The 13,803-nt window shown below is 37.1% G+C and overlaps 1 protein-coding gene across 1 annotated transcript; it reads left to right on the top strand.

Moving 5' to 3' along the window:
* The first annotated feature begins 317 nt into the window (after positions 1 to 317).
* On the top strand, positions 318 to 3,120 carry LOC131044314 (G-type lectin S-receptor-like serine/threonine-protein kinase At2g19130). The gene is made up of 3 exons (XM_059207041.1): positions 318 to 723; positions 2,276 to 2,639; positions 2,871 to 3,120. Exons 1-3 carry the CDS (start codon positions 318 to 320, stop codon positions 3,118 to 3,120), a joined length of 1,020 nt encoding a protein of 339 aa, XP_059063024.1.
* Positions 3,121 to 13,803: the final 10,683 nt, after the last annotated feature.

Genomic DNA, 13,803 nt, shown 5'->3' with positions numbered 1-13,803 from the left:
TTTATTCAGGTTCTCAACAACTCCAGTATAAAATTATAAATTTGATTAGCCACTTTGCACTGCGTTCTCTATTCATTCGTTGTGCCATCTTTATTTAAAGAGTTCTAGTGAAAATTGATATGGTCGAAATATACTTTATTACCAAGCATGGGTGTTCTTTAAGGCGGTGTCACATTTTGATGGTCAGGTCAATAAAGTAGTATGGTTTGGTGTACTGAATCCAGAATTGGCTGATCTATTAAAAATCTGCATATATGTTTCTTTCATCGCCATGCATCTGTAATTAGCTTAGAGAAAGAAATCATAGGTGAAAGAAAATGGATCGTTCAGCGTTCAACTGCTTGAAACGTTTCATTTTAGCTCTTGCTTTGCTTTTTCTTCATCGCAGTCGCCATTTATTAGTTGCTGCTGTAGACACCCTCTCTTTGGGTGCTTCTCTGAGGGAAAAGCAGACCATAACTTCAAAGAATGGCACTTTTGAAATGGGATTTTTCAGTCCCAATGGAACCAATAAATGGTATGTTGGCATCTGGTATGCCCAGATCCCTGACAAGAACATCGTTTGGGTGGCTAACAGGGAGACTCCCATCAGAGATATGCCCAGTGTTTGTACGCTCTCTTCAACTGGCTATCTCACTCTCTCTGATTTGCAAAGAAAAGTCATCTGGTCGAGCAATAATACTCAGCAAACACAGGCATCCAGTGCTTCCATACTCGATACTGGTAATTTTGTTCTTTTGGGTGCCCAAAACATTTCTGCGATTGTGTCGGAGACCTTTATGCATATCCCACATATACGTTTTTGCCGACAATGAAGTTTTGGAAGGGCTCGAAACTAAACTCTTGGAAGAGTTCGGTCGATCCAGTGCCTAGGCCCTTCTTTCTTCAAATGAATCCTTCCCTAGGAAAGAATAACTTTTTACTGCAGTATAAAAATGGTGTTTCATTTTACAGTATGGGTGAATGATGTTGAGATACATGTGTCTCAACCTTGCAATTTTTAGTAAATTGTTCCAAATGTAGTTGGGAGGTTTTGCATGTGTCGGTGTCTTGGAAAAAGGTATATGAGTTGTTAAAAGATGCCCTGTCCATAGTATAATATAGGAGGGCCATTTTTAGAGATTATATGACACATTTCATGTTAGTTATGAGGGTCAAAAACAAGGGATAAGAGTTTGGACGTGAGTAACTATTTTTAACCTCGTTTTCTTATCTTGGAAAAACAAATGTCAAGGGTGGGCAACACGTGTCATGGAGGTTTTGCTCATGGTATTGTAAAACCACAAATGGTTTCCAAGTTGTAAAATTCCTATATAATGAGGGCTTGGAGATGAGTTTGTATGATGGAGTTTGGTTTGCAAGGCTGGGTGCTAGAAGGATGCTAGTGAAGTCTCTCTAAGCTTGAGTTGAGGTGATGATCTTGTAAGAATTTGCATTGCAAGTGTATTGTAATCTCTTGTTGATTTGTTAATATACTATGCAAGTTTTAGAGTGTGGGGTTTTTCACCCGTATGGGTTTTCCCCACGATAATCACTGTGTTATGTGTTTCTTGTTTTATATCTACTCTATTTGCTTCTTGTGATCTCTATGATAGTTATGTTGAAATTTGCAAAATCATCCTCTAAGATTAGCGTAGGAAGCGTTTCTGCACACCTTTGCTTCCTTACAAGTGGATTGGTAGCTACTTCTCCACTTTGCCAGGGGCTAAATCTGATCCTCTTTTTATGGAGGAATTAGTAGTGTTTTCTCCCACAAGAATGTATTACACATATGGACAGCAGGCTTACACCCAAAGCTGGTCCGATTATGGTGAGGGAAGTTCTCAACTCCAACGGCGAGTTATCAGTTTACTTTTGGGTTAATAATAACAGCTGAAGCCTTGTTTGGTTTCAACCACAATCAATATGCCATGTGTATGGTATATGTGCAGCTTATGGAGTCCGCCTCATCCAAGAAAACATTCAGTCATGTAGCTATGTCTAAGGCTTCCACCCAAGAAACGCTACTAAATGAACTTGTCAGGAGTGGTGGTCAAGCGGTTGTGTTCAGCGTACTTCATTAAATTGCACCACAGATGGTTTCCTCCGAGTCACTGATAAGTCTTTGTCTGATGAAGAAGCTATTCAATACAGTCAACAATCGACACTACTAGGATGTAAAACTGCTTGCCTCAATAATTGCTCCTCCACAGCCTTTGCTGTCTCTAATTCTAATCCTATTTTTTGTAAATTGTGGTTTGGAGATCTATTAAATATGCAAGCCCTTCTTCTGAAGGGCAGCCCTTCTTCATTCGATTGGCTGCTTCTGATGTGTCACAGTTGTCAGCGCACATAGGAAGAAGTAGCAACAGAGTTGTTGCACTCTCTATTTCAATTTCTTTGGGCCTTGCTCTTTTGAGTGCTCTCTTCATTCTTGCATGGTTTATTCAGTGTAGGTGCAAAAGACTGGTTGAGAAATTCATGAAGGATGACACTTCAACATCGCTCAGAGCATTCAGCTACAAAGAGCTCAAAGTTGCGACCAAGAATTTCACCCTTAAGTTGGGAAAGGGAGCATTTGGCTCTATCTTCAAAGGATTTCTGTTAGACAAATTGCTTGTAGCAGTGAAAAAATTAAAGGGTTTCGTACAAGCAGAAAAGTAGTTGCGTTTAGAACTAAGCACCATTGGAAACATACATCATTTGAATTTGGTGAGGCTCCGAGGATTCTGCGTGGATGGATCTCAAAGAATGCTTGTTTATGAGTACATGCAAAATGGGTCCCTCAACCCTTTCTTGTTTTGCAAGTCCAAAGAAGAAGACCAGGAAACCAGATTTTGAATCGCTTTGGGCACTTCAAGAGGGCTACTTTATCTCCATGAAGAATGCAGAGATCACATCATCCATTGTGATATCAAGCCAGAAAACATTCTTTTGGATGCCGATTTCTCTCCAAAAGTGGCTGATTTTGGGCTCGCAAAGCTTGTTGGCAGAGATTTCAACAAAGTGTTGACAACAACAAGGGGAACAAGAGGGTATTTAGCTCCCGAGTGGCTTTATGGCTTGCCAATAACAGTGAAGGCGGATGTATACAGCTTTGGCATGACCTTGCTCGAACTGATCTCAGGGCAACAAATATGAAAAATCTATTACAATTACTGATTATTATCTTCCTATCTTTGATAGATTATTTGAGCAACAAATATTGGAAAATAACACAACTGCAATTTCACAAACTCATAAAAAAATGCACAATATAATGAACACAATATTTTCGGACAATTGTCCCTGAAAAAACCCTGAAGGGAAAACCAGTACCGCAAATGAGGAATATATATTAACTACAACAAATCAAGAGATACAACTATTGCTTGCCTCAACTGGCAGAGCTTCGATGACCTCCCAATTTCTCCTGCTGAGATTCCACCCTGCTACTATCCCAATGCTATCACTGCGCCCTTGCTAACAATGCAAGACTACTTGCTAACACTGCAAGTTTCTCCACACAATTCATTATTTTCCAAATGCCCCCTGACCCCTTTATATACTACTCTTGTTGGAAAACCAATGACTGAGATTAATTCTCAATCAACAGCTAAGATTAAAAACAACTAAACAACCCTAACCAAATTGGTTGCTAGAAGTTTCTAAAAAGAGTCAAATAATTAATAAAAATTGTTTGAACTCTAACTACATTTGTTAGAAAACATTTATTTACTAATTATTTAGAAAATGGACAAACAACTGTCTAAGCTACCAAACTAACAAACTGACACTCCCTCTTAGCAAAGAAGTTGTTCTGCATGACACCCAACTTCTCTCTGAAGAAGATGAATTTTGCCTTCCCCAATGCCTTTGTTAGAATGTCTGCTACTTGTTGATCTATAGGTATAAACTATAGTTGAACAACTCCATGCTGTACACAATCTCTAATGAAGTGATACCTGATGTCTATATGTTTCGACCTATCATGAAACATTGGATTCTCAGTGAACTTGATGCAACTCTGATTGTCATAGTGTATCACTATAGTCTCCACCTTCTGACCAAACAAGGCTACTAGCAACTTCCGAAGCCATATAGCTTCAGATGTTGCCATGCTAGCTGCTATGTATTTTGATTTTGCAGAACTCAGAGCCACAAACTTTTGCTTTCTGCTGAACCAAGAGACAACTCCTGATCCTAGACTGAAACAACACCCTGAAGTGCTTCTCTTGTCTATTGTACTACCTGCCCAATTTGCGTTAGTATAGCCCATCAACCTGATTCCTTCACCTTGAGCATACCTAATCCCATACTTGATTGTACCTCACAAATAACGCAACACATGCTTTGCCGCTGTCCAATGTACTCCCTTTGGCTCAACCATGAACTGATTAAGAGAGTTAACTGCAAAAGCTATATATGGCCTGGTGTTGACCAAATACATGAGAGAACCAATCAACTGCTTGAATAATGTGGGATCTACATCCTTCTCCCTGGATGTATCTACCTTCCTCTAATTCATGATCATAGGTGTAGACATGGCTTTGCAATCTTCCATCCTGAACCTTTTCAAGATTTCAATGCAATATTTTCCTTGTCCAAGGAAAATCTCTCCATCTATCTGCCATACCTCCATGCCTAGAAAGTAATGCATAAGTCCTAAATCCTTCATCTCGAACTTGCTGCAAGGTCCCTCTTGCACTCTTCTATGAGCCCTAATGAACCTGTTAGAAACAAGTCATCCACATATAGAACAAGAATGATAATCTCACCCCTAACCACCAAGTATTAGAGATTAACATCCGCCTCACTCTTCACAAAGCCCATTTCCTGCAAGTAACTATCAATGCATTCATACCACGCTCTGGGAGCTTGCTTGAGTCCGTACAAAGCTCTCTTTAATCTACACACATGGGTCTCTTTGCTGTGTGCTATAAAGCCTTTTGGTTGTTCTATGTATACCTCCTCTTTCAACTCACCATTGAGGAATGTTGTCTTGACATCCATTTGATGGATCTGCCATCCCATTTGTGCTGAAACTGAGATTACAACTCGTATAGAAGTATACCTCACAACTAGAGAAAATGTCTCCTCATAGTCTATTCCCTCCTTCTAAGAGAACCCTTTTGCCACAAACCTTGCCTTGTATTTCTCAATGCTACCATCTGCATCATGCTTGATCTTATAGATCCAAAGTGATCCAACCACAACTCTATCTATTGGTCTAGGCACTACCTCCCAAACATCATTCTGCATAATTGAAGTATACTCCTCAACCATAGCATCTTGCCACACTTGATGTTGTGTAGCCTTCTGATAGCTAGAAGGTTCACTATCTACCAACTGACTAACTAACGCAGCATAGTCATCAAACCTGGTTGGTTGTTTCCGTTGTCTACTACTCCTCCTAGGAGTACCCACTAACTCCTGAGTATTTCTTTGTGTCTGCTGAACCTCACAGTTGTTGCTGCCAACTGTAGAAGATGAAATATCAACCTCCATGTCTTCTTGATGCATCTCTTCTTGCACCTATTTCTCCATACCCTGAGAACTCTCACCTCTTGAGCCTATGCTTGTACTAGTAACTGTACTAGAGCCTTGCTAACCTTGATTCGGTTGAGTGATCCTTGGAGCTTGTGTTGGTTGCTCACTCTGATCACCTACTAGCAAATCTCTGGACCTTCTAAATACCTTGTCCTCCATGAACTTGACATCACGTCGAACAATAATCTGCTTGGTCCCTGGAATGAATATCTGATATGCCTTTGAGGTTTCACTGTACCCCACAAAGTACCATTTTTCTATAGTTTGATCTAACTTGGTACGTATATCCTTTGGAATGTGATAATATGCCAAACTCCCAAAGATCCTGAAGTGACTAACATCTAGCTTCTTCTAAGTGAATTCTTCCTCTGGTGTCATCTTCCCTAGCACCTTATGTGGAACCCTATACTGTATGTATATTATCATACTACATGCTTTTGCCCATAAGTAATGGGGCAAGTCCTGATCATGTAGCATAGCCCTTGTTGCCTCCGATATGGACCGATTCTTCCTCTCAGCAACCCCATTTTGTTGTGGGTTGTAAGGAACATTCCACTCTCTCTTGATTCCTTCCTTGGTACAGAACTCTTGGAATTCATTCCTTTTGTACTCGCCTCCATTGTCTAACCTAAGAACTTTTATCTTCCTTCCTGTCGAGTTCTCCACAAGAGCCTTGAACTCTTGGAAGCGACTGAAAACCTCATCCTTGGTCTTCAAGAAGTATATTCGGGTCTTCCTGGAGAAATCATCAATAAAAGTAACATAGTACTTGTATCCTCTGAGAGACTTCATCAAAATTGGCCCACATATATTTGAATGTACTAGATCAAGAACACCCTCAGATCGAGTGTCACTCCCTGGAAAAGATGCTTTTGCAAACTCCCCAACACACATCCCTTACATACATCATCATGCTCTGTGATCACCTCTCAAACACCTGTGACAGTCTCGTAAAGCAATTTAAGTGCTCCATGATGTATATGGCTCATCCTCCTATGCCATAGCTCTCCAAGATCTCTAGGATTACTACTACTCATGAGTGCCTTAGGAGTATCAAATTGTAACCTATAAAGTCGACCACTCCTAACTCCAATAGCTATAGGTGATTTACAATCCTTACGCTTAATGAATACATGTGCCCCTCTCAAGAGTACATTGTACCCTTTGTCTTTAAGGACAAATATAGAAATCAAATTCATCCCTAAGACTGGAACATGCAACACATCATGAAGAGGAATCATCTTACCATTCTCCCTCTGAAACTGAACAGTCCCTTTCCCAACTGAGATGAGTTTGGACATGTTTCCCATAGAGATCTGGATTCTGGTACTCTCCTCCTTATAACTGGAGATGTATTCTCTAACTCCTGTCATATGAAATGATGCCTCACTATCTATGTACCAAACACTCTGTGAGGTTGATCTAACCATACACGCTATGAGTGCAAACTCATCTTCCATTCTATTCGAGAACTCATCTGCACTTGTTGAAGCTGCAACTTGCTTCTTGCCTTTCTTGTCATTCTTCTTCCTTACTAGGCAATCACTGACATAGTGGCCAAACTTGTGACAGCCATAGCACTTGATCTTCAACAAGTCTTTCTTCTTCTTCTCACCTTGTGGATTTGATCCTTTGCTGGACCCCTTCTTTGCTTTTCCTTTACCTACTAGGGCAATGTTCTCTTATTATGCCTCACTTTTCTGACTCTTATTGTTGGCTCCATTGACAAGGCTTAGTCTAAGCTCCTCCTGAGTGAAGTCACTCCAAAGTCAATCCCAACTTGGTAAGGTGTCTTGTCCATTAACAACTTGAACAAAGACATCCCACTTCTTAGAAAACCCATTTAGGGCTATCCGTACTAGCTCATCATGACTTGGTTTATCTCCAATAGCCGCTAACTCATCCTTGACAAGTCTGAGTCTAGCAAGGTATCTCGTCACGTCTTCTCCCTTATTCATTCGTGTATTCCTCAACTTTTCTCTGAGAATCAACTTCCAATTAGTGGTAGCATTCTGGTACAGATTCAGAATGACATCCCACATCTTCTTTGCAGTATCTAACTCTACAATATGTGGAACTCCCATAGAATTTATAGGGGGGCCGCTGCATTCTTTCAATTATCCGCTGCAAAAGTTCAATTATCCACTGTTGAATCGAATATTAGAAAACATGGAGGATTGGTTCAAGTCCAATATGCTTGGAGAACTATCATTCAAGGGGGGGACAGACTGCTACTATTCTATGGTAGGGTGGAACATGGTCCTTGACACCATCAAGGATTAGCCTCCTCGCCTTGGAATCATCCTTCTTGTATGCTGCAAGTAGTATTGGATCTTTAGGTACTGTCACAACAATGGTAACATATTCATTGATACGATTCTCTTCTAGAAATAAAGAAATTCTGGCTTTCCAGACACCAAAATTTGAGGCTCCATCTAATCTGTCCTAATCTCTTAAACCTGCTGAGGCCATCTCAAGGGATAAAAGAAATAATAATTCTAAAGAGGTCAAAGTAGGTTTTATAAACCCTCAATTTTCTTTCCTTTTCCTAGGATAAACTATTTCTACTTAGCTCCGATACCATATGAAAAATCTATTACAATTACTGATTATTATCCTCCTATCTTTGATAGATTATTTGAGCAACAAATATTGGAAAATAACACAATTGCAATTTCACAAACTTATAAAAAAATGTGCAACACAATGAACACAATATTTCTAGTAGTTTCTAAATATTAATGCTTTCAGGGAACAACTTATTATAAAAACAAAGTATAGTAATACAAATAAATAAAAATCGTGACAAGTTAGTATTAATATTAGTTAGAATTCTTAACTTTCTTAACTCGTTAAGCATTATGTTAAACTTATAAGAACTTAAATATTAGTGTTTATTAGTTGTCATATTTGAAGGTTATATTATTGTATACATTATTAGTTTTTATTGTTTAATAATAAAGTTATATTATATGATAGTTGTAAATTGTTTGAGGTTTTATTTTCTATTAATTTTTAATATATCAAAATAATGTTTGTTTTTATTCTCAAGGCTTGAAATTAATTGGTGGAATGGATTAAAAATTGATGATATCTACAATAAGTGTTGATTTGATGTATTAGGAAATTTATTGTGTTTGATAGAAGGAAGAGTGGTAAAGAAAGATTTTAAGAGCATATGCAAGATATGCTCTTCTGTAGGAGAAAGAGAAGAAGTATATCAAGGTCAAATAGAAAGGTGCAATTCCTTAACATAATCCATGAGTTGATGTAGATAAAGGAAAATTACAGCAACCTAAACTCCCAAGAAGATGCAATATAGGTTTCACATGGACCTTAAATCCTTATTCCATGTCCTCAAGATCATTTCCATTGTATCCATATTTAGACATCATTATGGATATAGTCCCATTATGTGTCTCCAAGTTAGAAAGAGAATGAGGATTCACATCACTACCCTTGTCAAAATGAGATGTATAGCCACGTGTTGGAGAAGTAGTAGCATAATTGATAATGTAAAGATATGTTTTATCATGAAAATATCAATCCATGTTCCATAGAGGGATATTGAAGTGAGAACACTCAACCTTATACGTACCAAGGCAAGAATGGGTGAAGTATAAGGAACCCTAATCATTACTAGGATGAATTAGAAGTAGAAGGTACACCATCATCAATAGAGGGTTATAATGGTGTATGTGGTTATCCTTAAGTAGAAGGTATGAGATTGTGTATACAATAAGATGTAAAATAAATATTTTCATGACCTAATTTAGGCTATTGATAGTATTGGTAGGGCTCAAAAACACCTTTTGTTTTGAAAATTTTACCATTATGGATGAATTTAGTAGACCAACATAGGGATATAGGGTAGATGGAACTCCACCCATGGCCTGAATCTACAAGCTACCCAAAGTGGTGTTGTAGAAATCACACTATAGAGAATTCAAGAATATTTTCTAGTTTGGATACATTTGTAGAATCAGATGTTAGTTTGGGAAATGTTAATAAGGTGTCAATCACGATAAAAATCAATATTAATATTCTAATTAAGTAGGGAAAGAATATTTTTATTTTATTTGTATGCTTTATTCTTGGATTAAAGAAACATTTGATGAGAATTGGGAAAAAGTTTAGATAGGGTATAGGGTATTTTACAAAATAAAGAATATGTAATTGTAGACCAATTTATAACAAACCCTTTTATAAAAAAAGTTTGAATGATGAATAGTAGAATATTCTTTTTTGAAGGTTGAAACCATATTTGAAAGTGGAATTTTCTCAATCTCACTCCTTAGTGAGTCCATGGATAAAACTAAAAAAAAATGTTAGAACATCTTTTAGAGATACTTCAAAATTCCCACATTTATCCTAAAAAGATATCACTCAAATAACTTGTCAATTTGAAATACAAGAGGAGAATCAGCTTTGACACTTAAAATTTGAACACATGAATTTTGAAGGTTAAAATTTTCTACTCAAAAGGATATGTCAAAAAGCCTACTACTAATTAAAAAGCAAGCATTTGTAAGATGTATATTGAGAAAGTAGCATCTAGAATCATTCTTAAGTTGTAAATCAATTTAAGGTACCATTGGATATTGTTAACTCTAATTTGTGCATGGACCAATGAAGATATCGTCAGTTGGTGGATGTTTTTAATTTCTAACATTCATTGACAACTATAATAGAAAACATGGGGTATTACTAAAAATTAAGCATGATATATTTGAGATTTTGTAACAACTTAAATATCTAGCTGAGAAGCAATGTGGATAGTATATCCAAACTCTAGGAACAAGTAAAGGTGTTGAATGTATTTTAAATGGTTTCTTAAGTTTTTGCAAGGATTATAAAATACACAATAAATTTACTATTAGCTACACATCTTAGAAAAATGGCATGTTAAAGAGAAAGATTAGAACAATCATAGACATGTCCAAGTCCATGTTGATGACTAAACACTAACTCAATGAGTATTGATAAAAGGTTGTACCATGTGCAAGTCTACATAAAGAATAACTATCCAAATGAAAGTGTTGAGAATAATTTCAGGAAGCAACATGGAGTAGAAGAAAGCATAGCATTTTTCTTTTTAGATTTTTTCAGATGTGTAATATATGCACATGCACTTGAAGTGAATAAAATTGGATAAAAATTGACCAAAAAAATATTTTTGCTTGATATAGTGATGAATCAAAATCTTGCAAATTGTATAATAAGAACTTCATAAGAACTAGAAATTTTTCAATTAGTGCAGATGTGCAACTCATAGAAGAAGAAGCATGGAATGAAAGTAGAAAAATAATGAGTATCATAGCAAGTTTATTATGAGATGATACAAAAATATTCACTCTAACAAGTATCACCTTCTTGATAGCTTTTTCACACCATCTCAAGGTTAACAAAGTTATCCACAAGTAATACCTTCATCGATTAGGACATGCTCACACTTTCAGAAAAAAATTCATTAAATTAGCAACCAAAAATACTAGTATATGATTCATTAAGAATAACAATAGAATTGATTTTAACGTGTTATAAAATAGCTTAATAACAATGAACCTATATTATATACAAAGATAAATGATCAAAATCATATTTTAATTATATATTGATGGCTTGATATTCACAAATGACCTATCAATTATTAATTTGTTCACTGACCACTTCAATTAATACTACCATTGACTACTTCTTGTCCTATTTTATCTGTATCAAGTAAGGCCTTTGTATGGTGCTACTTCAACATTTAATGGATTTATTTCACTCTCCTATTTCTGTTCTATTTTCCTTTATGGAAAATCTACCTTTTCATTTTCGTCTATAGAAAAGATCTAAAATTCTTACTAACAATATATGTAACAAGTTTAATTTATGTGGCAACTGTCTTTTTCTTGGTTCTTTGTCCCACTGCTTTTCATTCTTTGCCTTTTGCTTCAGAATCTTCAGAACCTCTTTTATATTTATGTGGACCTCTTTTATATTGAGAGATGATTTTTAGCTTTTTGTTGAATAAGTAACACCAAATTGTACAAATAACAACTACAATAGAGTGTAGCGTCGTAAATTGTACGCACTTGCTAGGGTGGTACAATTTCACACCTAGTTTAGCACTCGCCTTGGCGCATTTTGCATGTTGCATTGCTTTTCCCCTTTAGCACTTAATTAATTAAATTAATTAGGTCTAAGATTCTATTTTATCATCTCCTATATCATAAAGTTGGGCCCTTTCATTAAAGTGTGCCCTTTTCATTTTATTCCTCCAATACATCATTTAATCAAAAACCCTAATTAGGTCCTATTTCGAACTTGGGGGCTTGATTTTGGGGGTCAAAACATCTCAAAATCACCTGTAACTTCGGGATTCTCTCTAAAATCATCATATCCGACGACCCTGAAAAATTGGTGAAAAGTTGTCGGGACCATGGCACCCGGAGAGGACCATGGTGCCCGGAGTGCACATGGTCCTGGACATTTTTCCCAAAATTTTAGGATCGCGATCCAATCATAAAATAAAGCTTAACCCCAAGAAATTGGTGGGAGATTCAATCTCTAGGTCGGCCAAAAGTTGAAATTAAGACCTAGGGTTTCATATATAAGAGCTCTCTTTCTTCATTTGAAAGGATCCGAATTTTATTTTCAGGGACCTTATATGTAGCGAAAGAGCAGATCTTTGAAGACTTCAACAACATTCAACACCCATCTATCAAGCATTCATCAATTTCATTCATCCATTTAGGGCTTTGAAGGCATTGAAGAGCAATAAGGGTTTACTTTCTAGGTTGCTCTAGTTTGCTTACTTGCATTTTAGGATCTTGCACACACACAAGGTCTACACACACACTACTTTTACAATACAACTTGGCTATTCGTGGAGGTGGAAATCACCAAAGTGGGGGTTTGACTAAGGCAAAACCCTATATAGCCGCCCAACATACCTTTTCAGATATAAATGCAGATTTTGGGATTTGGACGACGCTGCAAGTTGCAGATCCGGCGGAAGCAGACCGAGATAGAACTTCACACCAAAATCCAACCCAGAAGACCAGGACTGGGGCGTGGGGCACCCTGGTCCTGCCAAGATAGGGGTGCTGGGCACCCTGGTCCCTGGGACAGTGGCGCTGGGCGCCCTGGTCCCTCTGTCAGACAACAAGTTTCAGACAGCTTTTTAGGTTGCAAAACAACAGTTTCAGGAGCAGTTTCAAGGGCAGAATCAGGAAAGTGGCACCCACACCTCTGTCCCAAACATTTTCACTCAGATTTTGACTCCGGGTATGCATCTACACTCTTGTTTTGTCCTGGTGTTTACAGCTTTTCATTGTTTAAACTCAATTCTGCAATCTTGTTATTAGTTCATACTTGCACTTTAGGGTTAGGGATTGAACTTGCATCATTATATCTTTCAATTACAACAAAGGAATAGAAATCCTAATAGGTAGCTCATGGTTCTCTCTTTCATAAAAAGAAGTAGCCAATTGTGTGATACCTCTAGGCTCTTTCGTATTCCATAATGTGTGTCAAAAGGTAGGATTAGGGCATATTAGCCTAGTCTCGCTTTTTCCCCTACACATTTTGGTGAACCCAACGTGAAATCTATTATTGCTTTCTCTTGCATTGCATTTGTTAGATCTAGATCTATATTTAGTGTGTTTCATTTAAGTTTCATTTTTCAAAAAAAAAAAAAAAAAAAAAAAGAGAAAAAAGAGAAAAAGAAAAAGCAAATAGGGAAAAGAAAGAGTGTGTTTCTTTGTTTTTTTGCATTGTGTGTTTAAGTTTTATGCAATCTTTGTTTCAAAATGTCAGATTTTTATTTGCATAGCCAAGATGACTTAGATGAAGCTTTAGATGAGTTTTTGAACCCTAAAGATACCAAACCTTCATTTTACCAAAAAGTCATAAACATTGTTACTATGCCATTTCGTTGTGATGAGAAAGATAAGTCGAATGATTCCTCTCAAGGGTACATTCCTATCAGCTCTTCCACTAAATCTAGTAACATGGTTGTTTTCAATGGTCCCCTCTATGAAGAGATGTCTCCTTTTGAATCAAAAGATAAACCTTTTAATAGATATGATCATGCTTTGTTGGATGATGCCCTTGATGACTTTGTGTCTCCTAAAAAACACTCCCTTCATGAGGATCCTTTTGTGCAAGAAGATGACATTATCCCTACATTTCCTAGTGATGGCATTTCCTTTTCCAACAAAATTCCCACTAGAGATGATGAATTAATGATAAACGCTTACCCTTCTCCTAAAGTTGGTCTTACCCATAAGCATCCCTTAGAGAAAG

This window comes from Cryptomeria japonica, chromosome 6 (genome assembly GCF_030272615.1).
Source record: "Cryptomeria japonica chromosome 6, Sugi_1.0, whole genome shotgun sequence".
NCBI lineage: Eukaryota > Viridiplantae > Streptophyta > Pinopsida > Cupressales > Cupressaceae > Cryptomeria > Cryptomeria japonica.
The sequence above is the reverse complement of the archived record's forward strand: the minus strand, read 5'-3'. Positions and strand labels throughout refer to the sequence as shown.